This window comes from Ceratotherium simum, chromosome 13, assembly GCF_057802395.1.
Source record: "Ceratotherium simum simum isolate JZ-2026a chromosome 13, ASM5780239v1, whole genome shotgun sequence".
Lineage (NCBI taxonomy): Eukaryota > Metazoa > Chordata > Mammalia > Perissodactyla > Rhinocerotidae > Ceratotherium > Ceratotherium simum.
The window spans coordinates 30,332,248-30,346,884 of record NC_141912.1 but is presented as its reverse complement, the minus strand read 5'-3'; the positions used below and the strand labels follow the sequence as shown (position 1 = coordinate 30,346,884).

Sequence of the window (14,637 nt, the reverse complement as noted above, 5' to 3'; positions counted from 1 at the left end):
CTGTGGGGATGAGGAAAGGAGGTCATAAGGTGTGAAGGTGCACTGGGTAGACCTAATGGGAGGCCAGACAGGTTGGAGGAAGGAGAGTGAGGAGGCTGAGATGAGTCTGAGACGACGTCATCCAGGGATGAACAGGTCGGCACTGCTGAGGATGACTGAAGAAGTGATTCGCTGATTCTTTTCTCTAACTCAGGATAAATAGCCTCTAATTTCTGTGGAGCACTCCTAGAAACAGAGAAATCCTTCAGTATATTCTGTTGAATCTTCTACTGGCAATGTAGCATGAAGATACAAAAGTTAACAGAGCAATGGATCTCCTTGACCTTGATAAAGCCCATGAGCATGTCTACGCTTGTGTGGGTTTGCATGTGTAAGCACATGTGGGAAGAAAGATGGGATGGCTCATACCTGTCCAATAAGTCACTGGCATTCTAGGAGAGAGAGAAAGGGAGTGAGAATCACAATCAGTTCCCAGGTTCCCGTCACCTCCAAATTCTCTCCCCAACCCACTATCGGATGCCACTCTGGGGTGTCACCTCGAGAACTGGAGGAGATAGCACCCCTTTTCTACACCCTACTTTGCTGCAGCAGCACTGTGAGGCCTTGGACAAGCCACCACCACATGTTACAGAGAAAACTCTCCTTACACCTTCCAGAAGGGTGCTACAGGTAGGCTGTCCACTAATTGGGGAAAATCCCAGTCTTTGGGAGGTGTCTCAGGGTACGCGCCTTCAGTGTGTTGGCGTTCAGTTCCTTAGCTGTCCTCTCCAGATCAGTGACCAGGTTGCTGAGCTGGGTTATTGCCGTGGAGATGTCAAAGATTCTGGACACCTCTGCTGGCATGTCCTCCAGGTGGTCTGGCCACTGCTGAGGGAGGGTATCCAGCTGTCTCTTAGTTTGGTGCTGGCTCCCCAGCTCAGCCTCCTGCCTGTCAGTCCCACAGTCTACCTGAAACTACAGAAAAGAGACTCTCTAAGATTCAATGTCAAATTGCTCCCTCCTGGCCCTTCACAGTCTCTGAATACTCTGAGTGAGAATGTTGATTCCTCAGTCCTCTTCCTCTTGTGGCATTGCCTCTGCATGGCACAGGAATTGCAGAGGCAGCTGTGTTCCTCATAAATGCAGGGACAACTTCCCTCCCACCTCAAGCTCTTGTGAACATCCACAGATGCCATATCACACATGGTGGGCAGACACACACACACACACACATACACACACACACAGCTCAGCTATATCCTCCCACTGCCTGCTTTTAAGGCCCTTCAAGTCATAAGGCGAGAAGAGACCCCACAGCTAAGTGGGCAAGAGGGACAGAAAGGTAGACCATCAGAGACCGAGATGGAGACCTACAGTTTGCGTGGTCATTTTCAATTGATGAACTGCTTGTCTCCTTTGATCCTGGCTGTGAGCCAAGGGGAGCAGGATTGTCTTTCGTATAACATATAAACCCCATGAAGATCAGAGGGCTTGACTTGCCCCAGGTCACTCCGCTAGCAAACCCCAAGGCCGAGGCCAGCACCCAGGTTCCCAGCCTCCAGGACCTCCCCCTACTTCAGGCTGCTCCAGACAGATAGATGGCCAGAACAGGGAGCAAGGACCCTGAGGACACTCCGCGGTGGTCCTTCCCAGGACACTGCACATCTCACCTGCACAGCGTGCAGTTTCTCTGACTCCTGAGCCCTGAGCCGCTGAAGTTCCCCGATGTCCTTTCTGAGCTTCCTGCTCCTGCGGTTTAGTCGTTCCTAGAGAGACGGACACACTTGTTTGTCAGACTAGGGGTGAGGGTGGCGCTCAACCAAACAGGGTGGGGGTCCTGATCTCAGGATGAGGCTAAAGTAAAATTCTGCCTAAAAATAGTCAGTCTTTGAAGCATCCTGCTTGGGATAAGGAACATGAGAGTTTATTTAACGGACAATGATGGGGAAAAAGCAATGGGTAATTTTTTTTAAAACCTTAACTACACAAAAATAACATAGTAACAGAACCTCTTCTACTTGACTTCAGGGTGTTTTTCTCCTAACATCTGAAAGTTGTATGCTGATCACTGGCAATTCTTACTACTTCACATCAACAAGTGAAACCAGTTTAGACAGACTTACTTGGGGGAGATGCAAAGCCTCTGGCACTACTCCCTTGCCCTGGCTGGGGTGGACAAGAGCCCTCCATTAGACACAAACCCACAGCCCAGGGAGGCATGTAACCTCTCTCTAAATCATAAATCAGTGTCTGGACATGTCCTGAAGCTAAACATGTTATGAATGATTTCAGTTTCTAAAAAATTTGCTTTTGGGTTTTTGATAAACTGTGAGGGGAGCAAAAAGAAAGCTAGTATTGATACCAATATAGGCCTTTAATGAATCAAAGTGGAAGAAAGGTGAGGGCCAGGAGGCAGGTGTCAACACAAAACTCTGGAAACAGTCTTCTTGTAATCCCTTATTAGATTAGTTACAAAATGTATTTGCCCTGCCAGATAAAAGGGCATACAAAGCTGTAGTAATAAAATGGTGTGGTACTGGTGCAAGAACAAATTGAAAATGAGAGAAGAGTGATCTCAGGGACAGACCCACGCTTATAAAGGAATTTAAAAAGAAAAAGTGGTACTTAAATCAGTGAGAGAAAGGACAGAATCTGTAGATACTGTGTTATGCAAACTGGCCTACAATAACAGAGAAAAATAAAGCTGGATCCCTACCTCGAACCATATGTGAAGGTAGACTCTAGATGGATTAAAGATCTAAGTGTGAGAGGTAAAACTATAAAGTTAATAGAAAATCTTGTTAGAGAATAAATTTGTGACCTATGGGTAGGGAAACATGTCTTAAACCCCCAAAAGCACAAACCATGAGGGAATTATTTAATTTGATTACCTCAAAATTATATATTTATGCTCAATGACAACACCATGGACAAAATTAACAGAGAAATGATAGATTAGGAGATGATATTTGCCATGTCTAAAACCAACAAGAGACTTCAATGTAGAATATAAAAAGGAAAGCCTACAAATCAATAAGAAGACAAGAACCCAAGAGAAAATTTGCAAAAAATCTGAACAGTTAATTCACAGAAGAGGGAATAAGAAAAGTGCTAAAGTGCATGTGAGTTGATGCCAAAACTCACCAGTGATTAGAGAAATGGAAATTAATACAACAATGAAATAGTATTTGACACCCATCAGATTAATAAAAATTAGACAACTGGAAAACGCTGAGGGTAGGGGATGGATGTGGATATAAGCACCATATTGCAGGCTGGTGAGATGTGCACTGGCACAGCCACTCTGGTGAGGGTCCCAGTCACCTAAGCATACTTGCCTCTATGATCCAGTGGTCCTGTTTCTGGGTAAATATCCCAGAGAATTCCTCACTTAAGTCCTAAGAGGACACGAACACTACAGCATTGTTTGCTGTAAGAGAGAGTTGGAGTCACGTAAAGTCCATTCCAGGGGAAATGGATGAGCAAAGTGTGGCAGGTGCCCACTATGGAATACTATACAGTTGTCAGAAGCAAAGGACTACATGACACACAGAGCATACACTGATCTTAAAAACATGGTAAAGTGGGCCGGCCCAGTGGCTTAGTGCTTAAGTGCGCGTGCTCTGCTGCTGGCAGCCCAGGTTCGGATCCCGGGCGCGCACCAATGCACTGCTTCTCCAGCCATGCTGAGGCCACGTCCCACGTACAGCAACTAGAAGGATGTGCAGCTATGACATACAACTATCTACTGGGGCTTTGGGGGGGAAAAATAAATAAAAAATAAAATTATAAAAAAATAAATAAATAAAAACATGGTAAAGTGGAAAAGCAAGAAATAGAATCAGGTCTATAATATAACTTTGTTAATTCAATATACAAGCATACAATACAGAAATATGTGTTCTTATCAAACTGTCTACAAATAAAAATGCCATAAACACTTTAAATGGTTGCTCATGGGAGGGGGAGGAATGGTGATTAAATGGAACAAGCAAGTAAAACAAGAAAGTGACTTGTGGACTAAAGATAAGGATGTGCTATTGGCTGAAGAGTGTGTGTTTCATTAACTGAATCCTTCCCATCTCAGGTAAAAAAAAAAAATTTTAGGAGATTTTGTTGTTGTTGTTGACTGTTTATGGAGGATATTTTTTATTTTTGTCATTTTTGTCTGGTTTCCTCTCGTAAACTCTTTTTTTTTTTTAATGAGGAGGATCAGCCCTGAGCTAACATCTGATGCCAATCCTCCTCTTTTCTCCTGAGGAAGATTGGTCCTGAGCTAACATCCGTGCCCATCTTCTTCTACTTTATATGGGACACCGCCACAGCATGGCTTGACAGGCGGTCCATCGGTGCGCTCCTGGGTTCTGAACCGGCGAACCCGGGGCGGCCAGAGCGGAGCACACGCGCTTAACCACTGCGCCACCAGGCGGCCCCTTGTAAACTCTTAAAATGTGTTGCTTCGGGAAGAGTCCCATATCACTGGAGATGTACATGTAGAGGTTGAGGTTGGAGGAGATGACTTTGAAAGTTCTGGCCCTGAGATTTTGTGGATGAAATCAAAGTCAAGGGACTGGAGGTGAGAGATCAGGAAGGACATTCATGCAAGCAAAAAGCTTCAGTAAGCAGAGGAGACAATGATGTCACTAGGAAGTTATTAAAAATTTGTCATGTCACTGGGTGTCACCTGTAGGCACTTCCCTTCAGAGAGGGAAAAAACACTCATTGGAGGAGTGGGAGGTAGCAAATGGGCATCGTGGATTTCACTGGTGGGTCTCAATGGTGAAGGAGAAGGCTGGGCTGGGGAACTGTTTGCATGACTACAAAAGTTCAGGTCTCACACAGCTCAAAAATGCAAACAAACACCCTTCACCTTGCTACCTCATCAATCTACTCTCTGTCTCTGTCCTTATAATTGAACTTTGAGTAGTCAGTTCCCACTGTCTTCACGTCCTCATGGCCTCTTTGCTCGTCAGCCATCTGCTTTGTTTCTCATCACTCTTTTAAAACTTCTCTCTCCAAGGTCACCATTGATCTCCAGGAATGAAATCAGAGGTGCCTTCTTCTCAGGCCTCCTATTCTTTGATGTAATTCTCTCCTGATGTCCCACCTCACTCATCCCACTCCCCACCCCTGTCCTTCCTTGACCTCCTTGAGGTTGTTTCTCTAACCCTTTTCTATCTCCAAACGATATCTTTAACTTTCCATCTGGAGGCTCCAGATCTTATCATAATTCCCAAACTAGATCTTTTTCCTAACAGTCAATCCCACGTTTCCAGCTGAGAGCTAAGTATCTCCTACTGCCCTATTCGCAGCTCAAAATCAATCCGGAGAAATCACACTTATCATCCCCTTCCCCACCTTCTGCAATCCACTACTCTTGGCCTCCATGTTTCTGTCTTTGGACCCACCACTCTGTCTGTCACCCAGATTGAACTCTCAGTCCTATTTCATCTTCTATCTGTGTTACTCCTCTCCTCAAAATGGGTTCTCATTACCAAAGATAAACCCAAACTCCTTAACCCAGTATCCAAGGCTCTCCGAGACCTAACCCCAATTTACATCTCTGGTGTTACCTCTCCCTACTCCCTCCGTGCTCTCTGCAGCAGCCAAACAGAACTGCTCGGGGTTCCCTGAACACACCCCATGCAGCCACACCTCCTCATGGCTTCCCTTTTACTTCCTTCTAGTAGGAATGCTATCTATTTCTCCCTGACAAAATCAGGCTTATTCTTAAGATCCAGTTCAAAAAGCCACAGTCCTATCTTCTGGTGTAGTTTAAAATTCAATAAAGAGTTTAAAGTCAACTGAAAACACTGTGCCAAGGAAAAAAGAAAGCAAAGATAACAGCAATAAAGATAAATGCATGAAATAATCAAAGATAATACAGATCTGTCATTTACAATATTCAACATGAGTAAGGTAAAGTCTCTGTTCTTAAAAAAATTTGTTCATCCATTGCATTAAACTAATATTCAGTGGGTGCATATCACGTGAATAAAAGCACACATTAGAATGAAAAAGCAAAATTCTACAAACTTTTATCTTCCTAAAATATTCTTCAGGGTCGGCCCCGTGGCTTAGCGGTTAAGTGCACACGCTCCACTGCTGGCGGCCCGGGTTCGGATCCCAGGCGCGCACCGACTCACCGCTTATCCGGTCATGCTGAGGCCGCGTCCCACGTACAGCAACTAGAAGGATGTGCATCTATGACATACAACTATCTACTGGGGCTTTGGGGGAAAAAAAATAAATTAAAAAAAATAAATTAAATATTCTTCAGGGGAAAAAAAACCAAACTGAAATATAAGAAATAGTACAAGACCTGTTTTGTCTTAATGGATATTTTTTAAAGTTTGTGATTCTATCAGATATCAGATAAAATGTGATTTTACATTAAAAAAATTAACCAAAAACATCATTAAGTAGTGATGAAACATGAACCTAGGAACATTGAAATTCTTTCTCAGATGGCTTACCAACAAAACGCATGAAAGAAAAAGTGGTTAACAGACAAACAGGTATCTTTTCCTGATACAGTTGCCAAAAAAAATTACCAACTTTCAAAAAAGCACTCTCCTTACGAACCAAAAGTATCCCAAAATATGGATGAGAATTATGTCACCCATTATATTTTATGAGGAAAAGTGGTGTTGATGACTAAACTTGACAATGTCCGTATGATTGTGCATCTAGAAAACATCAGGAAATTAACTTAAAGGATATATGAGCTCAGCAAAGACTCTCATTTGATCAACAAGTACCAATTGCCAAAAAACGAACCTTATAAGACACACAGCTACCTTCAATATGAGGTTTAAGTAAAGACAATTTAACATCTGATTCAGAAACATAAATGAAAACACGGAGTGATATATTCTCCTATTGGCTGCTAAAATTAAGGAAGCCCCCAAAAGTTATAATTATTAATGTAATCAACAAATTTAATGCAATGCCAATTAAAATCTGAGGGAATGCTCTACAAAACTTAGAAATATTGCACAAGAAAATTCCTCTGAAAAGATAGTCAGAAGAACATCAGTTTACAAAAAACTATTATATGGCAAAGATGCTGCTAGATTTTTTTAAAAACCATAAAAAAACAAGTATTAAGACTATATAATAACTTTAGAACAAAAAAAATAATCAACAGAGTAGAATGAAAAAAAAATGTTATTATGAAAATTTAATTTATGTCAAACCAGAAACAACACATAGATGTGGAAAGGACTCACTGTTACAGACATGTTTTGGGGACAACTGGACACTAGAATAAAGAAAAATTAACATGAAGTCCTCCTTCAAAACAACACACTATATTCAATTCCAAATAAGCCAGGAATTAATTAATCTTTAAAAAGCAAACAGAATAGCATAATCATTTAGATGAATTTCTAAGACACAGTGATTATATTTTTTAAAAGAATAGAACTGATTTAAATACAAATTTCTAAAACTTTTGCCCCAAAATGCAACAAATAAGAAAAGAAATAAGAGAATAAGAAATATAGATGTTAAACATAACTAATATAGCTTAATAGCCAAAAGATAAACTACTTTGATGCAGTGATATAAAACATACGCTCTGATTCTAGGGGAAAATGTAGATAGTGAGTCTTCATTCAGAAGAAAACCTCACCACCAGCATTCTTAATCAAGCAAAGTAAAAAACTTCAGCATTGTTACACTTAGAAAACCAGCAAAGTACATTAAAGTGATTGACACCGACATGGGTTGGGCAGTGGAAGCAAGTGTGCAAAAAAGACCTTGTAGCACTGCCAATTATTCAGTCTTTCTGGGGTACAGTCTGGGATTACATAATTCCTTTAAAAAGGACATAGTTTATAATATTTAATATACAAAATTTAATTCAAAGAAATAGAAATATGGTGAGAAATCATAAGAAATCTTTATTTCAAAACTATGCTGTCAACATCTACAAACACACACGGGGTCCACCATTATAATCACTCCTTCGGAAACACTCTCAACTCCTTTGCCTCCCCTTCTATTACTTTTCAGGCAACTCCTTATCCCCGGATAAACTCGACCACCATCTTTTCCTTGGCTATCCTCAAGCAGCCTCATGAAACACATTGAATTCCTAGTTTCAAAACTCAAATTGGTGTTCCCACTCAGTTTCTCTCATAGGTTCACTTTCCCAAACTATACCACAGCTTCTCCTCTCTTTTCAAATCTTTCACATCCCCATTTCCACCCACACTGCTGATGTTCTTCTCTTTTAGCATCTGGAACACCACCCCCCTTGTTTTTCTCCTGCCTTGCTAGTGGCTCATTCTGAGTCTCGTTTGCTGGGCGCTCCTCTACCTCACATCTAAATCATGGCCTCTCTCAGGACCTGGCCCTGGAACTTCTTTTCTTTCTAGACTCTCTCCTGAGGCTACTGCATCAATTCCCTTGGATTTAAACATCATCTTTATTCTGATGGATCCTCATTCTAGGTTCTGGGAATACTTCCCCAGACTCCCTTTGGAGATCCAGAGTTCATATCCAACTGCGTATCCAAGATCCTACTTTGATGTGTCTCAGCTTGGATTCAACTTGTCCTAAATGAAACTCGATGTTTTGTTCAAACCTCTTCTCCCCAGCCCTTATCTTTCCATCATCCATCTAGTTTCTCAAGCTAGAAACTCACGAAGTCATCTTTGATTCCCTTCATTCTGTCACTCCACTTCTCATCTATCAGTATATGCTGTCAATTCAAACTCTAATTATAAATTCTTCAAATATAACAAGACTTTTCCAGACTTGGGCCTCTGCATTGCTCCCCCACTTCCCATTGGGCAGCTTTTCTTTCTCTAGGTCTCAGTTTCAGCGTCACCCCCTCCATGAGGCCCTCACTGACCACACTAACATGAGTCATCCATTACTCTCTATCTCAGATCCTTGTTTGTTTTCTTTCTAGCTCATAAAAAACATAGAGTTTGTTTGATTTCTTGTCTATCTCCCTTACTAAACTGTAAACTTCCTGGAAGTAGAGATGGCATCTCTGTTGTTCATCATTGTATTCCTAGCATGTATTGTAGTTCCTAACACACTGCAGGAACTTATTTAAGTTTTTCTTAAATAAACAAACATTGTTATTGATTTATTTTAGGTGTCCTGTCATAATGTAAAAGTAGACTTGAGGACAAAGATTATGAATCATCTTTTTACTTCCTACAATCCCTAGCATGACATCCTACACAAAGCACAGACCTGAATAAACCATTGAGTGAGTAAGTAGTAGATTTTCTCCATCTTGTGCCTGGCTGATCAGCAGGTGGGAGCCCCGCCAACCCCCCGTGGTACACTGCACCTAGAAGGAATGATGTTAGAACCAGAGAACTCTGCCTCTTTGGCTTTCTGAACTATTTCTCTACCTTCCTATAGTCACCCCCAATCTGGACTCCCCACTTTCTCATCCCGTATTATAACATGTTTTCAAAATTCAAGTATTGGGGTCAGCCCCATGGCATAGCTGTTAAGTGCACGCGCTCCGCTGCTGGCAGCCCAGGTTCGGATCCTGGGTGGGCACCGATGCACTGCTTGTCAGGCCCCATATAAAGTAGAGGAAGAGGGGCACAGATGTTAGCCCAGGGCCAATCTTCTTCAGCAAAAAGAGGAGGATTGGCATGGATGTTAGCTCAGGGCTGATCTTCCTCACAAATAAATAAATTAATTAATTAATTAAAAAACAAAAGTCAAGTATTGAATAGAAGACTTTGGAAACTCATCCTTCATTGTTGGATAGAAAGACACCATGGTGAAAATATGTCAATTTTCAAACACTGACTGGATTGGGGGTGCCGGGGGTGGGGGTAGGTTGGTAAAAATAATGCTAAAGCTAATTGGTAAAATAAGCATATATAAGTATCCACAAAAATTCTGAAAGATAAGAGTATTGTGAGGGTTCTAAGACCTACTGGACATTAAAATACATTGCAAAGGTACAGTGTTTAAAATGGTTTGACACAGAGGCAGGAATAGACAGGAGAATAGAGCACAGTAGACAGTCAAGAAAATATGCGTGTGTATGTATATGCATTCATGGCATATTATGAAGTTGGCATTCAAATCCATGGGGGAACTATGGATTATTCAATAAACAGTGATAGGAAAAATTGTTTGTGACTTGGAAGTTATCTTACTCTTTCACCAAAATATACCTTGGGTGTTCTAAGTCCTCCAAAATATATGTTGAAGGGTATTCCCTGCAACATTTCATGTGATCTCAAAACAAAACAATAACCAGGAAATAACCCGATGTCTGTATGTCTGCCAATTTATGGTACATTCATAGAATTGAATACCATGCAGTTGTTGAAAAGAATTCATAAGATCTCTACATACTGATGGGAAAATGGGAAAATGTCCAGATGTATTTTTAGATGATAAAAATGAGTTACAGGGGGGCCAGCCCAGTGGCGCAAGCGGTTAAGTGCGCACGTTCTGCTGCGGCGGCCCGGGGTTCGCTCGGATCCCGGGTGCGCACCGACGCACCGCTTGTTAAGCCATGCTGTGGCGGCATCCCATATAAAGTGGAGGAAGATGGGCATGGATGTTAGCCCAGACCCAGTCTTCCTCAGCAAAAAAGAGGAGGATTGGCATTGGATGTTAGCTCAGGGCTGGTCCTCCTCACAAAAAAAAAAAAAAAATGAGTTACGGAAAAAAATAATGAATCCTTTTGTGTATGTGTGTGTTTTAAAGAGTGCATTCACACACACACAAAATTTTCTGGAAGGATGATACACAAAAATCTAACAATGGTTACCTCTGGGGACTGAGAATGGAAGAAAGCAGGAAGAAAGACTTTTACTTCTGACTTTACACCTTACAGTGTTGTCTGAAAGTATTTCCAAGAGCATATAATTTTTATGATAAAAAAATTAAATAAAATAGGGTAAAAATAATCACTATAGAAAGGAAGGAAGGAAAGAAAAGAGAAAGAAAAGACAAAGAAAGAAAGAAGAGAAAGAGAGAGAGACTCATGTACTAATTTCCAGGTTCCGATATAGGTATTTGCAGGATATTATTAGCATATGTCAAATCTGATTACATTCTACCCCTTTTCTAGTACCATCAACCTCGGAAACCATATAGTTTTAGTACTGAAAGAGTTTTGCATTATCTGGTCCAACTCCTTCATTTTACAGATGAGCAAATTGAAAGTAGCTCATGCTTCCTGGGAATCTGACATCACAGCGACAATATCCCTTCTTAGACTCATATTAACGCTTTGACACTTTAATATTGGTAGCAAAATATACATGGAAAAGAAAGACGAGGGTCCGAAATAGGATGAAGCAGAAGAAACAAGAAAAACGGCGGCTACTGAGGCTCTGTGATATGCCAGGCATAATGGACAGAAGGTTGGAAGGAGTAACTCAGGGAGGTGGGGACCCCGCCTTACCTTGTAGTGGCTGATGGCATTTTCAATGGCCAGCTCACAATGAGACTTGTGTTCAGGGGACACCAGGCATTCCATACACAGAAGAAGTCTGCTCTCCTCACAGAACCAGCACACCTTCTTCTGGTGGCTGTCGCAGATATAGCCTGCCCCCAGCACCTCCTCGGAACAGGGCTTCCGGCAGAGGGGACAGCAGAGGATTCCGGAGGCCGAGGCCTTCGCCACGTGCTGGGCCAGGCACACTCGACAAAAGAGGTGCTTGCAGTCGGTGCTCACTGCCTCCTTCAGGTGTTCCTGGCAGATGGGGCAGACGCCCTCTTCCTGGCTGTCCTCCCGCAAAGGGAGCATGGTCTCCACCCCACACTGTCAGCCTCCCGTCTATAGGGCCTCCTTCTCCACTGGGGCTTTGGAAGGCCTGCCACATAGACACTCCAGATAAGATGGCCCAGCTGGAAGGCAGCAGCCCTAGCACAGCCTAAAGGGCATGACTTGGCCCTCCAACTTCAGGCAACTGCCCGCTCTCCATCAATGAGCCGTAGCCAGACCATGCAAACCACGATTCTACACGAGTTGCAGAAATATCTCATCAGCTTTGACATGCACCCTCTGGTTTCCTTGTATTTACTAAACTTGAAATCACTATTTTTCAGACACCTGGAGGAAGCAGGTGATTCAAAAACCAATTCTATTTTCCTCGTCAGAGCTTTCTGTGAATATTTTTACAGTTCAAAGTTAAAAGCCCAGAGCATCATGATCAAAAGCCAGAGCATGGTAAACTTAAAAGTTGAAAGTCTCTAATTTACCCTCAGTTGGGAGAATTTGGCAGGAGTTTGGAGTGTCCTCTCCACACTGGAACATTAGAAGGCTCGTGGTCACACTCTAAGAATTTGGCTACTGCTATCAATTACTACCACTAACTATTTGCATCAGCATCTCTGTCAGCTGGTCACTCTCTCAACCAGCATCCTTTCCATACGGATTCTACAATGAAAGAGTAGCAGAAAGAGAACAGGACATAGAGCAGACCAGAGACCTGTGTCATGTTTAAAGGCACATTTACCATTCCTTTCAAACCATCTCCAAAGACGACCCAATGAAAGAAGTACTCCCCAGCATCAGTTCCCTTAAACACTGCATTCACTCTCATTCCCTCATCCCCAAACCCCTTGCCTAGTCCTCCTCCCAAGAAGCTCTTTTAGTATCCTACCTCAATTTCTCCTGCTACAACTTCAGGTCATTTTATCAGGCTCCAGTTCTGGAGAGATGGCCAGCAGTGAATGATTCTTTTTAAATCATACCGATTATATAAGCTCATGTGTCAGTAAGACTAGGGGAGAGGTGAAGAGGCCCGTCATTTCCTGGAAACACTGAATTATCAGGAAAATGAAACGTGTCATGGCTGAGTAACCGACCTGGAGTAGTTGGAAGGTGAGATGGACTTTGATTGGTGCAAGGTGTGGCTTGTTTGCACAAGGAGAGGAGGAAGGTCTTGGCGCCTTCAATGTAAATGACACGAACTGAGAGTCAACTCACGAAATGAGGACCTCCCAGAACCCCAGCTTATGGTACCTCAGGATCCAGGCTTCATAGAACCATGGCATCTACTCATGATACTGGAAGATCAACTGCTCACCCCACTGTCTTCCAGTTTCCCTCAGTCAGGATGGTCTCAGCCCTGACACTAGGGAAGACCACAGGGGGTCCCACTAATAAGGGCTGCCAGTTGAGGCTTTAAGGGTTCAAGATTCTTGTTAAAACCTCACTCCATAGTCTCCTTCCTCAGTCCCACTTTGCCACCCTCTGCTGTGGGGGTGCTACTAAAGTGACTTTCCCCAAAGTCACAGTTCCTTGGCTTTCTTCTCAAAGGAGGCAGACAGCTCCCTCAAATCTCAGGGTTGCGGGCAGGTGGGTATCTTCCTCACCCCATATCACCACCTCCTGAGCATGACTTCCCCGAAGCCAGACAAAATATCTGCTTGTGGAGCTCTGCTTGTCCACGCTCTACTCCTTCCTGGCTGCCCTCCGCAGAGCCATCCCCCTTAATTCATTGAGGACTTGCACACGAGACCCACAGGCTTTTCCCTACCTCATGTCCTGCCACCATCCCAGGTGATTTCAAGGACTAGGTAGATGACCATCCACATGGAGGTCCTGCAGCTCCTTGACTTGCTCAATCCAGTGACCTTTACTTTTGCCACCCACCCTAGTGATCCTTCTCCGGACCTTGTCAGAATTCAGATTTCCCCACCTGAAATCACAAATCCGGGCACTGGACCCGTCCTACAGCTCTCTCCCTAAGCTATACCACATCTGTTCTTCCATCTCTGATCCTCGACTGCTCCACATTCTACATTTCTGTCACATCTCATGAGATAATACGAGAAACAAAAATGTAGAGAGATTAAGCGACCTGCCCAAGGCGACAGAGGGATAAACAGAGAGCAAGGATTCAGATCTGGATGTGTCATCCTAGCCCACATGTTTCATCATCACAAAATGTCATCTCTTCACACCCTTCCTAGCTCTTAGAAAGAGTTCAGTAAAGCCTTAATAAATGGATGGGCAAATGGACAGATAGATAGTTGGATTTTGGATAGACAGGTAAAGAAATAGCACTTTGTACCACCTTAGAGAACTGACCTTATGGTAACTTCTATAGTTATTTAGATACTTTTCTTGATTTTCCTTCTGGTTTATTGAGCAATAATAAAGGCAGGGATCCACTGTATTTAAGTTAACACTAGCTTAAGAATGATTTAAGGGTAGAAGTCATAAAAGGAAAGACAGATAAGTTCAACCACATTTTAAAAGATTTGCATGAGGGGCTGGCCCCATGGTTTAGTGGTGAAGTGCACGCGCTCCACTACTGGCAGACCGGGTTTGGATCCTGGGCGGGCACCGACACACTGCTTGTCGGGCCATGCTGAGGCGGCGTCCCGCATACAGCAACTAGCAGGATGTGCAACTATGACATACAACTATCTACTGTGGCCTTGGGGAGAAAAAGGAGCGGGGGAAAGGAGGAGGATTGGCAACAGATGTTAGCTCAGGGCTGGTCTTCCTCAGCAAAAAGAGGAGGATTGGCGTGGATGTTACCTCAGGGCTGATCTTCCTCACAAAAAAAAAAAAAAGATTTTCATGGAAAAAAACTATAAAAGCAATGTGAAGAGACAAATGATCAAATAAAAATGTAAAAAGAAAACATATTTACAACTACCATCAAAATCAAAGGGCAAATTTCCCTAATGCAC

At 42.8% G+C, this 14,637-nt stretch overlaps 1 protein-coding gene across 1 annotated transcript; it reads right to left on the bottom strand.

Annotated features, from left to right (window-relative positions):
- Positions 1-266: 266 nt before the first annotated feature.
- Positions 267-11,734, bottom strand: TRIM40 (tripartite motif containing 40). Its single transcript, XM_004441774.3, has 4 exons — positions 11,390-11,734; positions 1,650-1,745; positions 730-954; positions 267-431 (listed from the first exon to the last, which is right to left on the bottom strand). Exons 1-4 carry the CDS (start codon positions 11,732-11,734, stop codon positions 267-269), a joined length of 831 nt encoding a protein of 276 aa, XP_004441831.2.
- Positions 11,735-14,637: the final 2,903 nt, after the last annotated feature.

Excerpts from the sequence above, each read along its gene's own strand:
- TRIM40 (XM_004441774.3), bottom strand. The coding sequence starts at position 11,734 with ATGCTCCCTTTGCGGGAGGACAGCCAGGAAGAGGGCGTCTGCCCCATC. Across the intron at positions 1,746-11,389 it reads ATGCCATCAGCCACTACAAG|GAACGACTAAACCGCAGGAG; the intron begins GTAAGGCGGGGT and ends CCGTCTCTCTAG. Across the intron at positions 432-729 it reads TGAACGCCAACACACTGAAG|AATGCCAGTGACTTATTGGA; the intron begins GCGCGTACCCTG and ends TCTCTCTCCTAG.